This window comes from Apostichopus japonicus, chromosome 3 (assembly GCF_037975245.1).
Source record: "Apostichopus japonicus isolate 1M-3 chromosome 3, ASM3797524v1, whole genome shotgun sequence".
Taxonomy (NCBI): Eukaryota; Metazoa; Echinodermata; class Holothuroidea; order Aspidochirotida; family Stichopodidae; genus Apostichopus; species Apostichopus japonicus.
Genome location: NC_092563.1, coordinates 10,776,642 through 10,793,753, shown reverse-complemented (window position 1 = coordinate 10,793,753; position 17,112 = coordinate 10,776,642). Strand labels below are relative to the sequence as shown.

General features: G+C 40.7%; 1 protein-coding gene across 5 annotated transcripts in view; it reads right to left on the bottom strand.

The window, feature by feature from the left end:
* LOC139963117 (nicotinamidase-like) overlaps positions 1 to 6,885 on the bottom strand; it is a 71,599-nt gene extending 64,714 nt beyond the window's left edge. Inside the window, exon 1 of one of the 5 annotated variants that reach the window (XM_071963674.1) lies at positions 6,634 to 6,885. Coding sequence is in view for 2 of the 5 variants with exons in the window: in XM_071963683.1 (XP_071819784.1) it covers positions 4,553 to 4,649 (97 nt within the window). In the remaining 3 variants the exon portion in view is untranslated. Of the gene's footprint in view, positions 1 to 4,552; positions 6,262 to 6,633 lie in introns of those variants that run through there. The other 4 variants (XM_071963666.1, XM_071963657.1, XM_071963683.1 and 1 more) reach the window with 4 other exon arrangements.
* Between the last annotated feature and the right edge of the window lie 10,227 nt (positions 6,886 to 17,112).

The window sequence follows — 17,112 nt, the reverse complement described above, 5'->3', positions numbered from 1 at the left end:
TATTTTGTACATATATACATTTACATAAACTATTTTCCTTTTTTATCAGCAAACCAAATTTCATTATGGTTGCGGTCCGTCTAGCCCATTCATTTCGAAAAAAAAGTAAAAACTACTTTCAGTAAAAGTTTGTGACGTTTATTGGTGATATATTAATTGTGACACGGTTAGACAGGCGCATAGCGAGGAATTTGCCAAGGGAGGGCGAAGCTTGTAGGCAAACCATCTACAGTAAGCGTAGCCCCACCATGAGTTGGCAAGAAGCGCCAGGCCTTGTGAGTTGCATCTAAGCATTTCCTATTTTAAATTACTAGCAATATCGTAAAAAAAAAATTAAAAAATGCTCCAGGGAGGCGGTCGCTCCTTCGCCCGATGCGAAGAATGTTCACAGACAATGGATGGGGACTATTAACCAATCAAATCACAGGAATTTTGGAAAAGCATTGTCTATTTTTATAGAATGAAAATCTCCGTACTGGAGTGTTGTTAACCCTGTACCTTGCGGTTAATTGTGATGATATATTCATTTTTAAACAAATTCAATGATCTGTAAAAGTAGGAGAACTTTTGGTTCTTGAAGAAGTTGTGGTTTTTTGAAAAGAAATAATGAAAGACCTAGTTGTGAATGTGTATTTGGGGTTTGTTTCTCAAAAAAAAAAGTTTACGTCCACCGGAAAAAGCAATTTGAAGATTTTGCGTCCCTGGCCAAAACATTGCGTACGGGAAGCAGAATACTGCGTTTGTTACAATGCTGAGTACGTACTGTACACTATAATGATAAATCCTCTTCCAAATTAAACTGTAAGGTAGGTGTCCCTCAAGAATCTACCCTTGGACTAGGATGCATCGTATACCGATAATACCAGTAATTTCTTTCATACTCATACCGATGGTAATGAAATCTGTCATCAACTAATATACCGAAAACACCAGGTATACATCCAAAACAACCTTCAATACCCAGTAAAAATTAAATACCTTATTCAAATACCGACCCAGACAGTACATGCAACTCAAGGATAGCTATATTCTCACTGCTACGGATGGGGGGGGGGGGGGAGGTACAGAATACAGCACTTGTTGGAGGATTTGAAATATGTACTTCAGTACGCTAGGAACCAGAATGCAAAATGCATTGTGGTTTTGATGATGTAACATGAGCAGTTGCCTTCATGAATCTGACGTAATGTATAGTGAGGGTGTACATGTTAACAAGGTTTCAAGATTTGACCTCTAATTACCTCCAATGGCCTTTGACCTCCACCAAAAACAATAGGCTTCATTAACTCAATGTGGTACATCTACACATGAAATTAGAGGTTGGCCCATGATTCCCTTCTTGAGATATTCACAAGGTCTTCACAATTTGACCCCTGGTGCCCCCAAATGACCTTTGCCCTCCATGAAAAACAATAGGCTTCTTTTACACAATATGGTTCATTTACACATTAAATATGAAGTCTGCCCATGCTTCACATCCTGAGATATCGTGTTTACAAGGTTTTCACTATTTGACCCGTGGTGACCCCAAATGACCTTTGACTTCGACCAAAAACAATAGGCTTCTTGTACTCAATGTGGTACATCTACACAATACACATGAACTTGGTCCAACTTTCCCTTCTTGAGATATCGTGTTTACAAGCTGGGCGTCACAAATGCACACACACAGCACACACACACGCCATCATTATTGCAAAGGTTACAATATTCATCGAAAAAAACAAAACAATAATTACGTTGTCCCCCTAAGCTTATGGCAGGTATACTGTATGATGTTAACTGTCTTAAACCGGATAGTATATCGAAGAGCATTAGTACAATCTTGTGTGAGAGGGACTTGCAATACTGTAACCTTCCCGGCTTTTCCCGTTGTGGTTGTGGTGAATTAAAATCGTGGAAAATACAATCCTTTATGTGGAACGTAATAATTGGTTCAGCATAATGGGTAGCGCAATGGATTTTGCTGATGCTGATTATTAACCGATTGTCTGATAATCGGCCCAATGCCGATTATCCAACTGATTATTTGTCGAACTCTATTATTCAGTTACCGTGTTTACAAGCTATTTTAGTAAAAGTCAACTTAAGCCCCACCTCCTAATAAATATGCATAATATCAACTTGAACATATATCACCATGTACCTGCTATCTACCAACATATTAATATTAAGTACATATAAATTCTGACTTTCGTTGCAGAGTTATAAGCATTTGAAGATTTTTACGTTTGACCGAGTGACCTCATTATTCTTGAGATGAGCACCAAACTCAATGGGGTTCTTCTACTAACTATGGGGCATCTATACATGTACCAAAATACGACTTCAATCCAACTTGTCGTTGTTCAGTTACCAAGATATTTTTGTGAAAATAAACTTAAGCCCCGCCCCTAATAAATTTGCATAACATCGACTTGAGCATATATTACCATGTACCAATTATCTACCAAGTACCAACACATTAATACCAAGTATGAATAAATTCTGACTTTCCATTGCAGAGTTATTAGCATTTGGAGATTTTCAAGTTGGACCCTGTGACCTCATTATTATTCATGAGATAAGCACCAAAATCAATAGGGTTCTTCTACTCAGTATGGAGCATTTATGTACTAAGTATGACTTCAATCCAGCTTGCCATTGTTGAGTTATACACACACACACACACGTTTGTATTACAGTACATTACAACCGAGGATCCCATTGTATTTTCCATTGTTCATATCCACGTACCCTAACCTTAACAATACCCCATACAATAGAATTCTTCCGAGGATGTGGTGATTCTTTAGAAATCACAACCGAGGACCTGGAATTCTTTTGTTCAAGTCCTCGGTCAGATAGAAAAACAAACGCACGCACACTTACACATGCACACACCATAGCATAGATTCCTTGAGCCTTTTTGCAAGGAATCAAAAACACGTTCTTAATTTTGATAACAAACGATATGATGGCTTTAATGTATCACTAAGCCTGTGTGTGTGGCATGTCAATTGAGCCCTCATCAGCCACAAAATTTCTGAGAATTGTAACTGAAATCATACTAAATAGGAAAGAGCATATTTCACCTATTTAAAAAACAATATCCAGTGTTAATGATGTTATCTACAAAGTGTGCTCATAACGATTTATAATGCATTAGTTCTTCCTCATCTTAATTACAGCTTTTTACTTTGGGGGAATGCTCAAAAGACTCTCTAAATAATCTGCATCTCTTACAGAATAAGATTATTAGAAATATCCACGATGTCCATTTCTTTTCTCATAGCACTCTTCTGTTTCAAGACTCAAACATTTTAAATGTTTTCGATCTCTATAGCTACCAAGTTGGGATTTTTATGTACAAATTTCATTGACATTTCCTTTTTCAGTTATATTTACAACAATTATTGCCACAATTGTGGGAGAACCACATGGATTACAAATTACACATCGGGTGGCTTTAAATTCAACATATAAACTCAAATTTGGAATCTTTTCAATTTAGAAAGTCACTGCAGATGGGAAAACCGTAGATTGCTCTTGGATGAAAAACCCACATTACTATGACCCGGCCGGGTATCGAACCTGGAATCTCCCAATTGCTAAGCCTCATTGCTTCACTTGCCACTGCCTTTATCCACTAGGCCACAGCATCGGTCATTTACCAAGAAGCTTTGACTCGTTTTTCACTTATAACTGGGACTTTCTTATTTACGATACTCGCTCCAAAATCCCTATGCATGTAGTTTACTCGAGGACAAACCTCAGCCAATTGCAATTGGTAATCGTGGTGTCATCCTCTGGAATTCACTCCCAACTTCCCAAGCAATTTAAAAGATACAAAGTCCTTGCATCACTGCAAAATGTCACTGAAACGCCACACTCAAACTTCACCTGTCAACATGTTATTCTCCTTTTATAGCTATTCCTGCCTCCACAACTTGCATAACAACACTCTGATCAAATAATAAGCGAGTTCAGAGTTACAAGTGCGCATGCTCGATTCTCACTTGGGGTCAGGTCAACTGAGAATGGAATCCTCGGAAAACGTAAACAATGACAGCTTCAATGAAATGAATTTAAAATATAGCATGGAACAAACTTTTTTGCCCTTTTGTTTTTCATTATGAGCCTGAACTGTTTTTTTTAGAGAATATCGTAAGCAACTCGAGTCTAAAATACTGACAGTGACACTGACAGAACTGTAGATCTAAATAGGCCTACATAACCTAACATTGTAAAGTGAACTGAACTGAGTTCCAGTGCACCCCTACTGTACAAAAGGGGATTGAAGGGCCAAAATAAAAATTCCTTCACTTTTTCATATGACTCAGCATGCAGTTCTGGTATGGTTTTATTTACTTTTTTGGTTTGATATTGAAATTGAGATTCATAAAATTGATGCATTTTCTACCGATAAGGAACATTTAAACCTTAGGGCCCAGGCTTGTACTTTATATTTTATTTCTGACCTCTGTTTGAATATCTCAAGACATACTGTATGATTGCTTGCAAACTTAACCCATTCAGATATTGTCCGCTGATCTGAAACTATGAAACTTACCCAGCAAAACAAGTACAGACTCAGTACAATATCCATGCATGATCTTTCCGGGAGATTTCTCCAAACAAATCCAAGCTTTCCAAGGAATATTATTCATACGCTGTGATGGTGTACACTCTGCCTTTAGAAAGCACAACCTTGACTCGGCAGAAATGGCATTGTAAAAAATTTCCCAGAGTCACCCAGACTCTAAATAGCTGAAGGCTTTACCATCTTTATAGTCCGTCATCAGTCTTTGCTTCAGTTCAATGTTATCAATACTGGTTAAATAATGCGCAATATCAATGAACATGCAAGGCGGCCATTTTTCCATTGCAACTTCGCCTTCCCATGCAAGTGGCAAATCCGAGAATGGATCGGGCAGGGTCAGCTCCTTCAACCTGAAGCACCGATGCGTAGTCTTCTGCCTTTTCATTTCGCACATCTGCTATGTTAACTTCAGCAATGTTCATCTGTACGGCAGCATTTATAAGCTAAAGCATCCAACTCTTCTTTCCGGCCACTCATCTTCAATTTTCTTTTCTTTAAAAATTCCTTCAGTCTGTCAACTTTCCAAAGTTTAAACTCTTCCAAACTTGTAGGAATATCCATCCCAAAGCGAAAAAACAGAGTACATTTAGACGTAAATTATGCGATTTCTAATGTTTACTGTAAGTGCTCATTAAGTTAGCGTGGGTATGCGGACAGACAACTCTCGTCTCAACGCGAGTATTCTCATTTGACGTCTTGACCTCCATTGCGCAATGCAAATAAACTATTCTCTGAACTCGCATGTTGTTTACAAAGACCTAGGTTAAACTTTAAGTATATAAGTCCTTTTGCATGGGCCTATCTTACGCCTTACAGTTAAGACTAGTCTATGCCCTTGGAATATGAAGGTAGACTAAAACTTACAAGTATAGTAAAGGCTTCATAATTGACGCACCCCCGTAATTGACGCACCTTCAATTATTACTAGCAACGATACAGCAGGCCACCTAAACTTTTTGCAGTCAAGCAGAATGACATATTTTATGATTTTGAATCCATTTCAGCTATTTGCTGACCAAATTGTGGTATTTTTAAAACTTTTAACACCCTCCGACCAGTTTTGCACATTTTTACGTCATTTGGAAATCTTACACCCTAAAAATAACCAACATTACCTCAATATGATAACACTGCTTTCTGGAACCTGACCAGTCTGAGCTTAGAGGCTCAGAGTATAGCAAACAGCATCTTAAGTCAATGGATGTATACTAAGGCCTACACTACAGTTAGCTTTACAACGAATGTGTCAATTTAGGGGTATGAAAGAACTTGGCACGGCAGACATTTTGTGGTTAAATTCTGCTCAATTGTACGGTGCATAAGCACAGAACCTTAAATATTTTGAGATCATAACATTTCTGAGTAACTACACATATGAAAAACACATACAGTATAGTGATTTGGATTTTTCCTTGATAGATATCGTTGATCAAATCCGTAAGTGCGTCAATTATGAGCCCACCATGCTACTAGGGCCTACTTGGATTATGAAGGCCTGGCCTTGTAAAGAATGGAAATGTAAGGGGGTTATACCGCGTAGGTTCGCACACTGCCGACTACGTATAAGCAAGATAAGTACATAGTTTGATGGTATGTGCTCTAAGTGTTTCTGTTCATCACCACTGCAGTGCAATTGCAAGTTAGCCTACATAGTACATGTCACAATATTGCTTAACAATAAGGCCGTGGCTATTCTTACGACTAGTCGTAACAATTATTTATAAACTATTCTTACGACAAAGACGAATTCAAGCGCAGTAAAGTAAATAAAGCAACTGCGCATGTTGTAGGGGTAACCCTAACCCTAACTTTAACCCTAAACCCCAATCCTAACCCTAACACTAACCCAAACCGGAAATTATTGTTACTCCCAGTCGTAAAAAAATAGTTCTCCTGTCATAAAAATAGCAACTGCGCATGCGTAGTCGGAAATTATTCTTACGAACAGTCGTAAGAATAGCCACTTTGTAACAATAACATCTACTGTATACAATTGCATGCATCTTTATAACTAAGTTAGTCTACATAAAACTGTAAATACTATTCCTCACCCTACAGCCTAGGCCTACGAAAATTTCTCTCCACGAGCTGCTCCCTCACCTGTTTTGCGTGGATCAAATATCTATGTAGAATATTTGTGTGATATTAACAGAAGAATGTTGTACTAAAGTGCAATTTAGAAGTCTTTGACGTATGTAATCATTGTAACTGAACGTAGTGTAACTAGGCAGTTCTTAAGCTGGCAAACAGGCTGAAAACTAAAACATCATCTACCTCGAAAAGGGACTATGAAAGTATAGCTTTATGATATGGAACGCCGAAAGAGCGTTATTTTCTATGCTGTATGTTATCATGTTGTTGTATACTCTGACGTGTATGGCAAGCCAATTGCTCAATAAATCGAAAAACATGGATTATCGGTCGAAAAACCATGTTTATCGACAGATAAACCATGTTTTTTTCGATCGAAAAACCATGTTAATCGACCGATAAACATGGATTTTCGGTTGATAAACACAGTTTATCTGCGAGAATCCATGTTTATCGCTTGAAAAACATGGATTGTCGCTGATAAACATTGTTTTTCGGCGATGTGTTTTCAAGCGATAAACATGGTTTATCTGTGACAATCCATGTTTATCTGTGATAATCCATTTTTTTTCAAGAGATCAACATGGTTTATCGCCGATAAACCATGTTTATCTGTCGAAAAACATGGTTTATCGCCGATAAACCATGTTTATCGCCGATAAACCATGTTTAGCGCGTTTAAACATAGCTACGGTCCCGCACAATCCGCACATAGACAATTGCGGAATAATAATCGTCACCGTCATCGATCTGACACCGATCTCACGACACAAGCTAAATCCGCTAAGTACTTCAGAAATCATGGTTTTTCGACCGAAAATCCATGTTTATCGATTTATTGAGCATTTGGCTTGCCATAGACGTGTGTTGTCTCCTTCAATGTCGTTGTCTCCTTTGTTGTTGTTGTTGTCTCCTTTGATGATATTGTCTCCTTCAACGTTGTTATCTACTTTGATGCTGTTGTTTTATTTTACGTTGTTGTCTTCTCTGATGCCGGCAACGCTCCCATTTTTGGTTTCGATGATAATCGTAACCTATGCGTTCATGCGTTTCAGCCTTTGTAGTTTCTATTTTCAAGTTCAAGGGTGTTATCGGATAGATCGTTATGTTAATCAGTTAGTTAATCTGACGGTACATTTTTGTAGTATTGCTATTAGAGGTAATCTACTTTATCCTCGTCTCTTTCATACTCAGTCATAGTTATGCTATATTAATCATAACCGAAATTGTTAGCACGTCACTGTTCTGAGTACATTCATTATCATATTTAGCTTAGTAATTAACCTTGTAAAGCTGTAGTATTATTTTGAATCATTTATCTTGTGTCAGAGTTTTACCACATAAATACAAGTGGGGAAATTCAGAAAGCTACATCTGTCTTTGCCTCATTTTTTGGTTAGCTGGCTGTCTAGCGAGCATATCCTACGCAAGTGAGGGCAGAACATATATAGTTGGTACACGTTAAGTACAAGATTTCTTGAGGTCAAAGGTCACTTGGAGTCACAAGACGCCAAATTGTGGTAACTTTGTTTTATAAGCTACCGTATCTCCCACAGACCAGCCTATCAGATTACACGGTACGCCTCATACGAATAGGAGCCTGTTGACAATTGGAAATAAGCTTATGGGCATCCGTAGAATCTAAAACTGAAAACACCGAACATCTGCATTGGGTTTCAACGCGCCGCTCGAAAGCCCTATTTTGCGTGCAGAAACGTGTACTTTGTAGTACAGTGGATCTATTGGACCTTTTCCGTCGTATTTATTTCAGGTTGCATGTAGTTTCGTTGTGACCAGGCAGTGCTTATGAAAATTAACAGTTCGTTTAGTTAGATTTTTTACAATGACCAATTTCAATGCGAAATATTTGTGTAAAACGGTCTTAGTTTGGCAGTGAGTTCACGAGCATTTGTCTGGATCGGCTGTGATCTCAATTTGTGTTGTCTCCCCCACCAGTTTCAGCATAGCTAGACCTTAAAAGTAACGTTCGACTTTCACGTCTATGGTAGGCCGCATGGGAAATAATTGCTGAGTTATGTCCGACCTAAATCCGAATTATGTACCACATAAATACGAATTATGTCGGACATAAATCGACCAATCTGGTGAGCGCATCTCGATGCTTATTTATGCGGTACATTAATCGTATTTATGTACCGCATAAATCGTATTTGTATACCACATATATCCGGATTCAGGAGTCTTCCAAGCTCAGCATATCGTAATGCTCTTCGAAGATTAACAAACCGGTTGGAAGCATTGCAAACAAACATCGGTTGTGTGGGATCGGTAGTCAACATTTGTCAATAACCTACAAATATCGTTCGCTTCTCGACGAAAATCACGCAGATATACTTTGTCTATCATGCATACCATTGCGTTGTTCTTTGCTTTATACAGCAGAAATAACTGCGCTGCTTTCACGCTACAGCAAGAGGAATTAACACTAGCTCAGAGCATGATAACAGCTTCAAAATTCGCTAATGTGATTAGTCTTTTTAATGCCGGTATTAATTCTATTCAATGCCGGTATTAATTCTATTTAAAGCCGGTGTTGATTCTATTTAATGCCGGTATTAATTTAACGGTTGGGTAGAATAGGGTACGTTAACACAACAAAGTGAAGAATACCAGTCAGAATACCAATACACTTAAGATGGCAAAAAATCTCCTTAATTATTTCTTAAGGCATTTTCCTACTGGCTATCAGTCATAGTTCGCAAGTATAGAACAATTTTAGGCGTTTTGAGACAAGTTTTCTGTTGTTGCTGCTAGAATTTTTGGAAGATAGGTGCTCTTACAACCTCAAATTTTTATTGCTTCAAGTTTAAATTTCATACTGCAAAAGAAACATGACTTTCCAATGTGCAATTCCGTAGCAACATGTAGTCTGCCTAACTGCGTAACCTTTGTTCATAGAGAGTATTGATGTTGCGGATCTGTACTTTACTTGAAAAACAATCATAGGCCTACTGGCGAGGAAAATTTGGCGAGTAGATTTTTAGACACGGTCGCCAAATAGCGAGTACTTTTAAAAATATTTGAAGAATTGTTTATGGTAGAGGTCAAAGGTCATCTGGCGTCACCAGGGTCGAAATGGTGAGAGATTTTTGCAAACGCGAAATCTCAAGTAGGCAAGGTTGCAACAACTCCATAGTTGGTGTGCAAGGGGACCCCACGAGTTACCTGTAGCCCATTGTTTTTGGTGGAGGTTAAAGGTCATCTGCGGTCACAAGGGTCAAAATGGTGAGAGATTTTTGTAAACGCGAAATCTCAAGTAGGCAAGGTTGCAACAACTCCATAGTTAGTGTGCAGGGAAACCCTACAAGGTACCTGTAACCAATTGTTTTTGGTGGAGGTCAAAGGTCATCTGGGGTCACCAGGGTTGAATAGGTGAGAGACCTTTGTAAACAATATCTCAAGAGGCAGGGTCGCAACAACTCCATAAATAGTGTGCAGGGGGACCCCATGAGTTACCTGTAGCCCATTGTTTTTGGTGGAGGTCAAAGGTCATATGGGGTCACCAGGGACGAAATGGTGAGAAACCTTTGTAAACGCGATATCTCTAGGAGGCAAGATCGCAACAACTCCATAGTTGGTGTGCAGGGGGACCATACGAGTTACCTGTAGCCCATTGTTTTTGGTGGAGTTCAAAGGTCATCTGGGGTCACTAGGGTCGAAATGGTGAGATACCTTTGTAAACGCGATATCTCGAGGAGGCAAGGTCGCAACAACTCCATAGTTTATGTGCAGGGGAACCCCACGGGGTAACTGTAGCCCAATGTTTTTGGTGGGGGTCAAAGGTCATCTGGGGTCACCAGGGCTGAAATGGTGAGAGACCTTTGTAAACGCGATATCTCAAGGAGGCAAGGTCGTGACAACTCCATAGTTGGTGTGCAGGAAGGCCCTGCGACTAACCTATAGCCCAATGTTTTTGGTGGAGGTCAAAGGTCATCTGGGGTCACCAGGGCTGAAATGGTGAGTGACTTTTGTAAACGTGATATCTCAGTGAGGCAAGGTCGCAACAACTCCATAGTTGGTGTGCACGGGAACCCAACGGGATAACTGTAGCTCAATGTTTTTGGTGGAGGTCAAAGGTCATCTGGGATCACCAGGGTCGAAATGGTGAGTGACTTTTGTAAACGTGATATCTCAAGGAGGCAAGGTCGCAACAACTCCATAGTTGGTGTGCAGGGGAACCCCACAGGGTAACTGTAGCTCAATGTTTTTGGTGGAGGTCAAAGGTCATCTGGGGTCACCAGGGTCAAAATGGTGAGAGACCTTTGTAAACGCGATATCTCAAGTAGGTAAGGTCGCAAAAACTCCATAGTTGGTGTGCAGGGGAACCCCTCGAGTTACCTGTAGCCCATTGTTTTGGTGGGGGTCAAAGGTCATCTGGGATCACAATGATCGAAATGAAGAGAGACCTATGTAAATGCGATATCTCAAGGAAGCGAGGTCGGAACAACTCCATAGTTGGTGTGCAGGGGAACCCCACGAGTTACCTATAGCCTATTGCTTTTGGTGGAGGTCAAAGGTCATCTGGAGTCACCAGGGTCGAAATAGTGAATGACCTTTGTTAACGCGATATCTCAAGGAGGCAAGGTCGCAACAACTCCATAGTTAATGTGCAGGGGGCCTTACGACTTACCTATAGCCTGTTGTTTTTGGTGGAGGTCAAAGGTCATCTAGGGTCACCAGGGTCGAAATGGTGAGTGACCTTTGTAAACGCGATATCTCTAGTAGGCAAGGTCGGAACAACTCCATAATTGGTGTGCAGGGGGGGGGGGGCCACACAAGTAATCGCTAGCAAACGAGCTTATTGTTTTGGTGGAGGTCAATGGTCATCTTGGGTCACCAGGGTCGAAATGGTGAGTGACCATTGTAAACGCGATATCCAAGGAAGCAAAGTCGGAACAACTCCATAGTTGGTGTGCAAGGGGACCCCACGAGTTACCTCTAGCCTATTGTTTTTGGTGGAGGTCAAAGGTCATCTGGGGTCCCCAGGGTCGAAATAGTGAGTGACCTTTGTTAACGCGATATCTCAAGGAGGCAAAGTCGCAACAACTCCATAGTTAATGTGCAGGGGACTCTACGAGTAACCTGTAGCTCATTGTTTTTGGTGGAGGTCAAAGGTCATCTGGGGTCACCAGGGTCGAAATGGTGACTGACATTTGTAAACGCGATATCTCAAGGAGGCGAAGTCGCAACAACTCCATTGTTGGTAGGCAGGGGGCCCTAGGACTTACCTGTAGCCCATTGTTTTAGGTGGAGTTCAAAGTCATCTGGGATCACCAGGGTCGAAATGGTGAGAGACCTTTGTAAACGTGATATCTTAAAGAGGCAAGGTCGCAACAACTCCATAGTTGATGTGCAGGGGGCCCTGCGAGTAACCTGTAGCCCATTGTTTTTGGTGGAGGTCAAAGATCATCTGGGGTCACCAGGGCTGAAATGGTGACTGACATTTGTAAACGCGATATCTCAAGGAGGCGAAGTCGCAACAACTCCATTGTTGGTAGGCAGGGGGGCCCTAGGACTTACCTGTAGCCCATTGTTTTAGGTGGAGTTCAAAGTCATCTGGGATCACCAGGGTCGAAATGGTGAGAGACCTTTGTAAACGTGATATCTTAAAGAGGCAAGGTCGCAACAACTCCATAGTTGATGTGCAGGGGGGCCCTGCGAGTAACCTGTAGCCTATTGTTTTTGGTGGAGGTCAAAGGTCATCTGGGGTCACCAGGGTCGAAATAGTGAGTGACCTTTGTTAACGCGATATCTCAAGGAGGCAAAGTCGCAACAACTCCATAGTTAATGTGCAGGGGACTCTACGAGTTACCTCTAGCCCATTGTTTTTGGTGGAGGTCAAAGGTTTTTACCGGGCGGTTTTTACCGCCCGGTAAAAACCAGGTTTTTACCGGGAGGTTTTTCTCACCTATAAGTGGGAAAAACCTCAAATTATATGGAATTCCTAAAAATTCATGTGGAACTTGTGGAGGAGCATAGAAACTACAAGAAAATAGCATCTTATGGTAGGGGGTTGGGTTACATCCAAAGAACAGCCATGATCTATAACTTTGTGAGTTTACCGCACTAGGCACTGTACTATGCTTATATTGCTTATAGGCACTGTACTATGTGACTGTTGTGACATTAACTAATTTGAGAATAAGTAACATCTGGAACAGGAACCTGTGTTGTTGGTACTCTTACCTCTTCAGTTAGCCTATACACAGGAAGTGCCCAGTATCACCTCACCTGTCCACCTCAAAGTGTTAAATCACTCATGCATGAAGTTGTATAATAATTGGACCATATTTGCATCAAGGTAAACAGTTGGGTTGTGTGAATAGCTCGATAGGGCCATTGTGCGTTTAATACTTTAATTGGGCTCATGTGCCTTACATAGTTTCAAAGCAGTTTCTATTGAGCCCCCAGGATTAAAGTTCACCTCAATAGACTGTTGCCTACTTACAGGGCTGGAAAACCTTGCGAACCTTCCGAACCAGGTTTGCAGGAAATCCGCGATGCTAGCGGGCAATCCAGCCTGGCTGGGAAAAAAAATTGGGGGAAAAAATATCGGGAAAAAAAAACGGGACGAAATTTTAAAAAAAACACGAAGGAGCAAAAAAAATACATCTGTAAAAACAATAAGGAAAATTTCAGAAAAAAAGTTTCAGAAACAAAAGAAAAATGTCCAGAGAGCGTGCTCGCAATTTTAGTCACAATAGCCTATAACGAGTAATGATGTGTCCCCAACCCACTTACAAGGGCAATGTCACACGGACACACACGGCACAGCGCGGGAAGGTTGCTGTAACATATCAGCCTGGCGGAGATGTTTTGAACAATATTGCCATTCCACATTTTTTTATACTTATATTGTATGTTAGTTAGAAAACGTTTTCTTTCGTATGAATTTGACTTCAATTCAGTGTTCCCTCTAAGGTGCGGGATTCCCTTCAACTGACTCAGTAATCCCGCAAAGAAAACATTTGTCAGCTGGAAATCCCCGCATCGTTTTTTGCATTCGCGATAAGTTTTTACTCAATGCACAACGTATTCGCTTGACTGTAAAAAAAACTCTGAAAATCAGTAGAGAAATTACCAATTGTGTACGAAAAGTAAGTTGGTACACCTTTCAAATTTTACGAAAGATCCAGCAAAACACTTTCGAAAAATTTACGCGAAACTGGCATATTGTGCTAAATGCAACTAATGTCATGTAAACAAGGCTCTAGTACACCCATTTATGAATAAACCGTAAGACCACATCTGGTGTTAAGCGGGTAAAAGAAAGTATTTTCTATAATTTCCAAAAATACGGAAAAAATAATATCCTACCATAGTTAAGTGCATAGCAAATAGCCTAACCACCTCGTCGGTTACGGATCTCACGTAACTACAAATACACAACTAATTGTATTTTGCGAACTTGACGTTTCTACAAGAACATGGAAATAAAATTAAGCATTTAGTTAATCATGCCAAGTGGCCTAAAACATATTTTATTACAAGGTTTACTTTCATAAAGATGTTCATAGCTAGTGGGGCCTCGATGTGCTGCGTGTATGGTATGTACTGTGCCTCGTGTATCATGGGGAAAACTCCATGAAACGTTTCTTGGAAACGTGCCAAAAATGTTAACAAACAGGTGTTAGACAGGGGATGAGCGCGAAGTTGTTTGGTAAGGTACCTGCAGAGCCTTATATAGAGATAAGGCTCTGGGGACAAGGGCGCCGTTTTGTTTTGAAAATTGGTGGGGACGTGACTATCGCGACCAGAGCGCGACCATGGGTTCGCGCGGAGCGTACCAGATTTTTTTTTGACACAAGTACCCCCAGATTGCCGGAAATTGCATTTCCCAGACACAATTATGATCAAAAATGGGTCATTCATTTTAATATTTCACGGTTTTAAATGTTTCATGGAAAATAGTAATTAAAAAAATACAAGAATAAGAGTTACTGATGATAAATTTATCAAATGCAAACATCATAATAAGCCGATATAAAACAAGAAATTAGTCCATCTTCACCTTCCTTCACCGCCCTTTGGGCAGTAGGGCGTGGGGTTCCATTAATATGTGCTGGGAGCTACACGCAAGTTGACGCAACAGCAACAACAACAACAACAATGGAATACACAAACAAGACTGAAAAGGGAGTCCTGCATGCCCTCCTGGTTCGACCGCTGGGTTCTGCATTAGCTCCCAGACAAACAGATAACAACATATAAACAAAGCAGATGAAATAGAATATTGTGCTGTAGAAAGGCGAACAGGGACGGTCAACAAGAGGTAAGATGAGCAGCATCAGTCGTTGGAGTGCAAAATCAGCCAGTGGAAGGGGAGGAAGTGGCAAGTGTGAACTTAGGAAAATCGGTACGAAAGTGAATAAATATCGTGTTTACACGCTACTCTTATCTAAAAGTTTAGAGACCAGGTAGGGGTGGCTATCCTACCATCAGGACTTCCATTTAACGTCCTCGTCTGAGGGACCACGCGGCTACACGCAGCATTTTGGAAACTTTTTTATTCCAATTTTTTTTAACTGTTAATTCCAGCGTTCTCAAACCACCCCTATCCATTTATATAGTCAAACTTTTTGTATTTGAGACGTGCAATAAATGTTTGCTAGCTCATGGACTACATACGGGGAACCCATTCAACCCAAGACTATCAGTAATCCGTAGCGACGTAAGGACAGCGACGTTTGAGTTCGATCTCTCCTACACTGTGTAAATGGGCTGAAGTCAGCAACGCAATTTCAACAAAGGCTGGTGTTGTTTTTGGCTGCTGGAGACATGGTTGAAGTTAGCACCACCGGGTAGCATACATCAATGAAACAAGCAACTTGTAAGGCTGCCAATTAACGTATCAGACTTGTTTCCATCTTTTGCATTCGCTCATTCATTAGTTTTGTTGCTTATTTTGATAACGCCTAATGGGTACTTGAGATCTTTACGACTAACGCGGTATAGCAGGATATCATGGATAGTCGGACTTCCAAAATTCACTCAATTGATGGTGGGGACATGGTATATCATGTCACCACCTCTGAAATTTTTGGTGGGGACGCGTCCCCGTGTCCCCGCGGGAAACGGCGCCCCTGCCTGGGGAAATTTGCAGCACATGTATACAGTAGCCTAACGTAGTATTTAAGTAGGGTAAACCGTACTGCAGTTGTAAACTGATGTACGTATAGTGTGCGCTATTCATTGTTAGGCAGTCTATAAACGGGGCTTTGCCGAACGTTGTTTCATAATATCGGAAGTTCTGTAAGTTAAACTTTTTAAAGATTGTAAGACAGATTAAATCTCTTTTCATTTTATAACATAATATAGCTACTCTAACTTGTCATTTTAAAATTTTCATCAGCTTCGTGACAATTTGAATTCAAAAAGTTGTCAGTATTTTGCATCCTCAACTGCGAATATTTTAGACAGTGCGGGATTCCCTTCAACTAACTCAGTAATCCCGCAAAAATACCAAAATTTTCCGGGGTCTTCGCCCCCTGGACCCCCACAAGGGGTTCCACCCCTTGACCCCACCAGGGCCCTAGGGCGGGCCCCTGGACCCCACGCCTTTATGCTCGCACGCTACGCGTGCTCGGTGTGTTCGCTGCGCGAACATCGACGGGAAATCAGAAGTGTGTTCGCGGGAAATTGAACAAGGTTTTCCAACACTGGCCTACTGTATTAATTGAATGAACTGTCTAAGCACATAATAGGCCTGAAGAATTTAGGAGGGGTGAGTGTCCCAGTGAAGACCTATAATGGTTTGGGCAATAGGCAATGCATACTGCTAAAGAGATCGTGACAGAATAACTATACATGTGCAATATGAAAAATACTCTTTTTTCCACAAAAAGTAGAATTAGGTTGTGATAAAATAGCTCAAACTGAAGCTAAGAAACTCCCATATTCAATAAGATATGCCTGTCATGAAACAATATCGTGCCTTCTGATCACCCTGCATATTACAGACAAGTAATAATAGTTTTCGAGACGGAGGCGGTTTTACCGGTATTTACCAGTTTTTCCCGGTTTTTACCGCTTAGTGGGAAAAACAGGTTTTTCCCGGGAAAAAACCAACCCTGCCTGTAGTACATTGTTTTTGGTGAGGTCAAAGGTCATCTGGGGTCACCAGGGTCCAAATGGTGAAAGACCTTTGTAAACGCGATATCTCGAGGAGGCGATGTCGGAACAACAACATAGTTGGTGTGAAGGGGGACCGATGATTCGAATGTGTGGTACCGATAAATCGAATGTACGGTACCGAACAATCGAATATGTGGTACCGATCAATAGAATGTGCGGTACCGATAAATCAAATATGCGGTATTGAACAATCGAATGTACGGTACCGAACAATCGAATATGCGGTACCGATCAATAGAATGTGCGGTACCGATAAATCAAATGTGCGGTACCGAACAATCGAA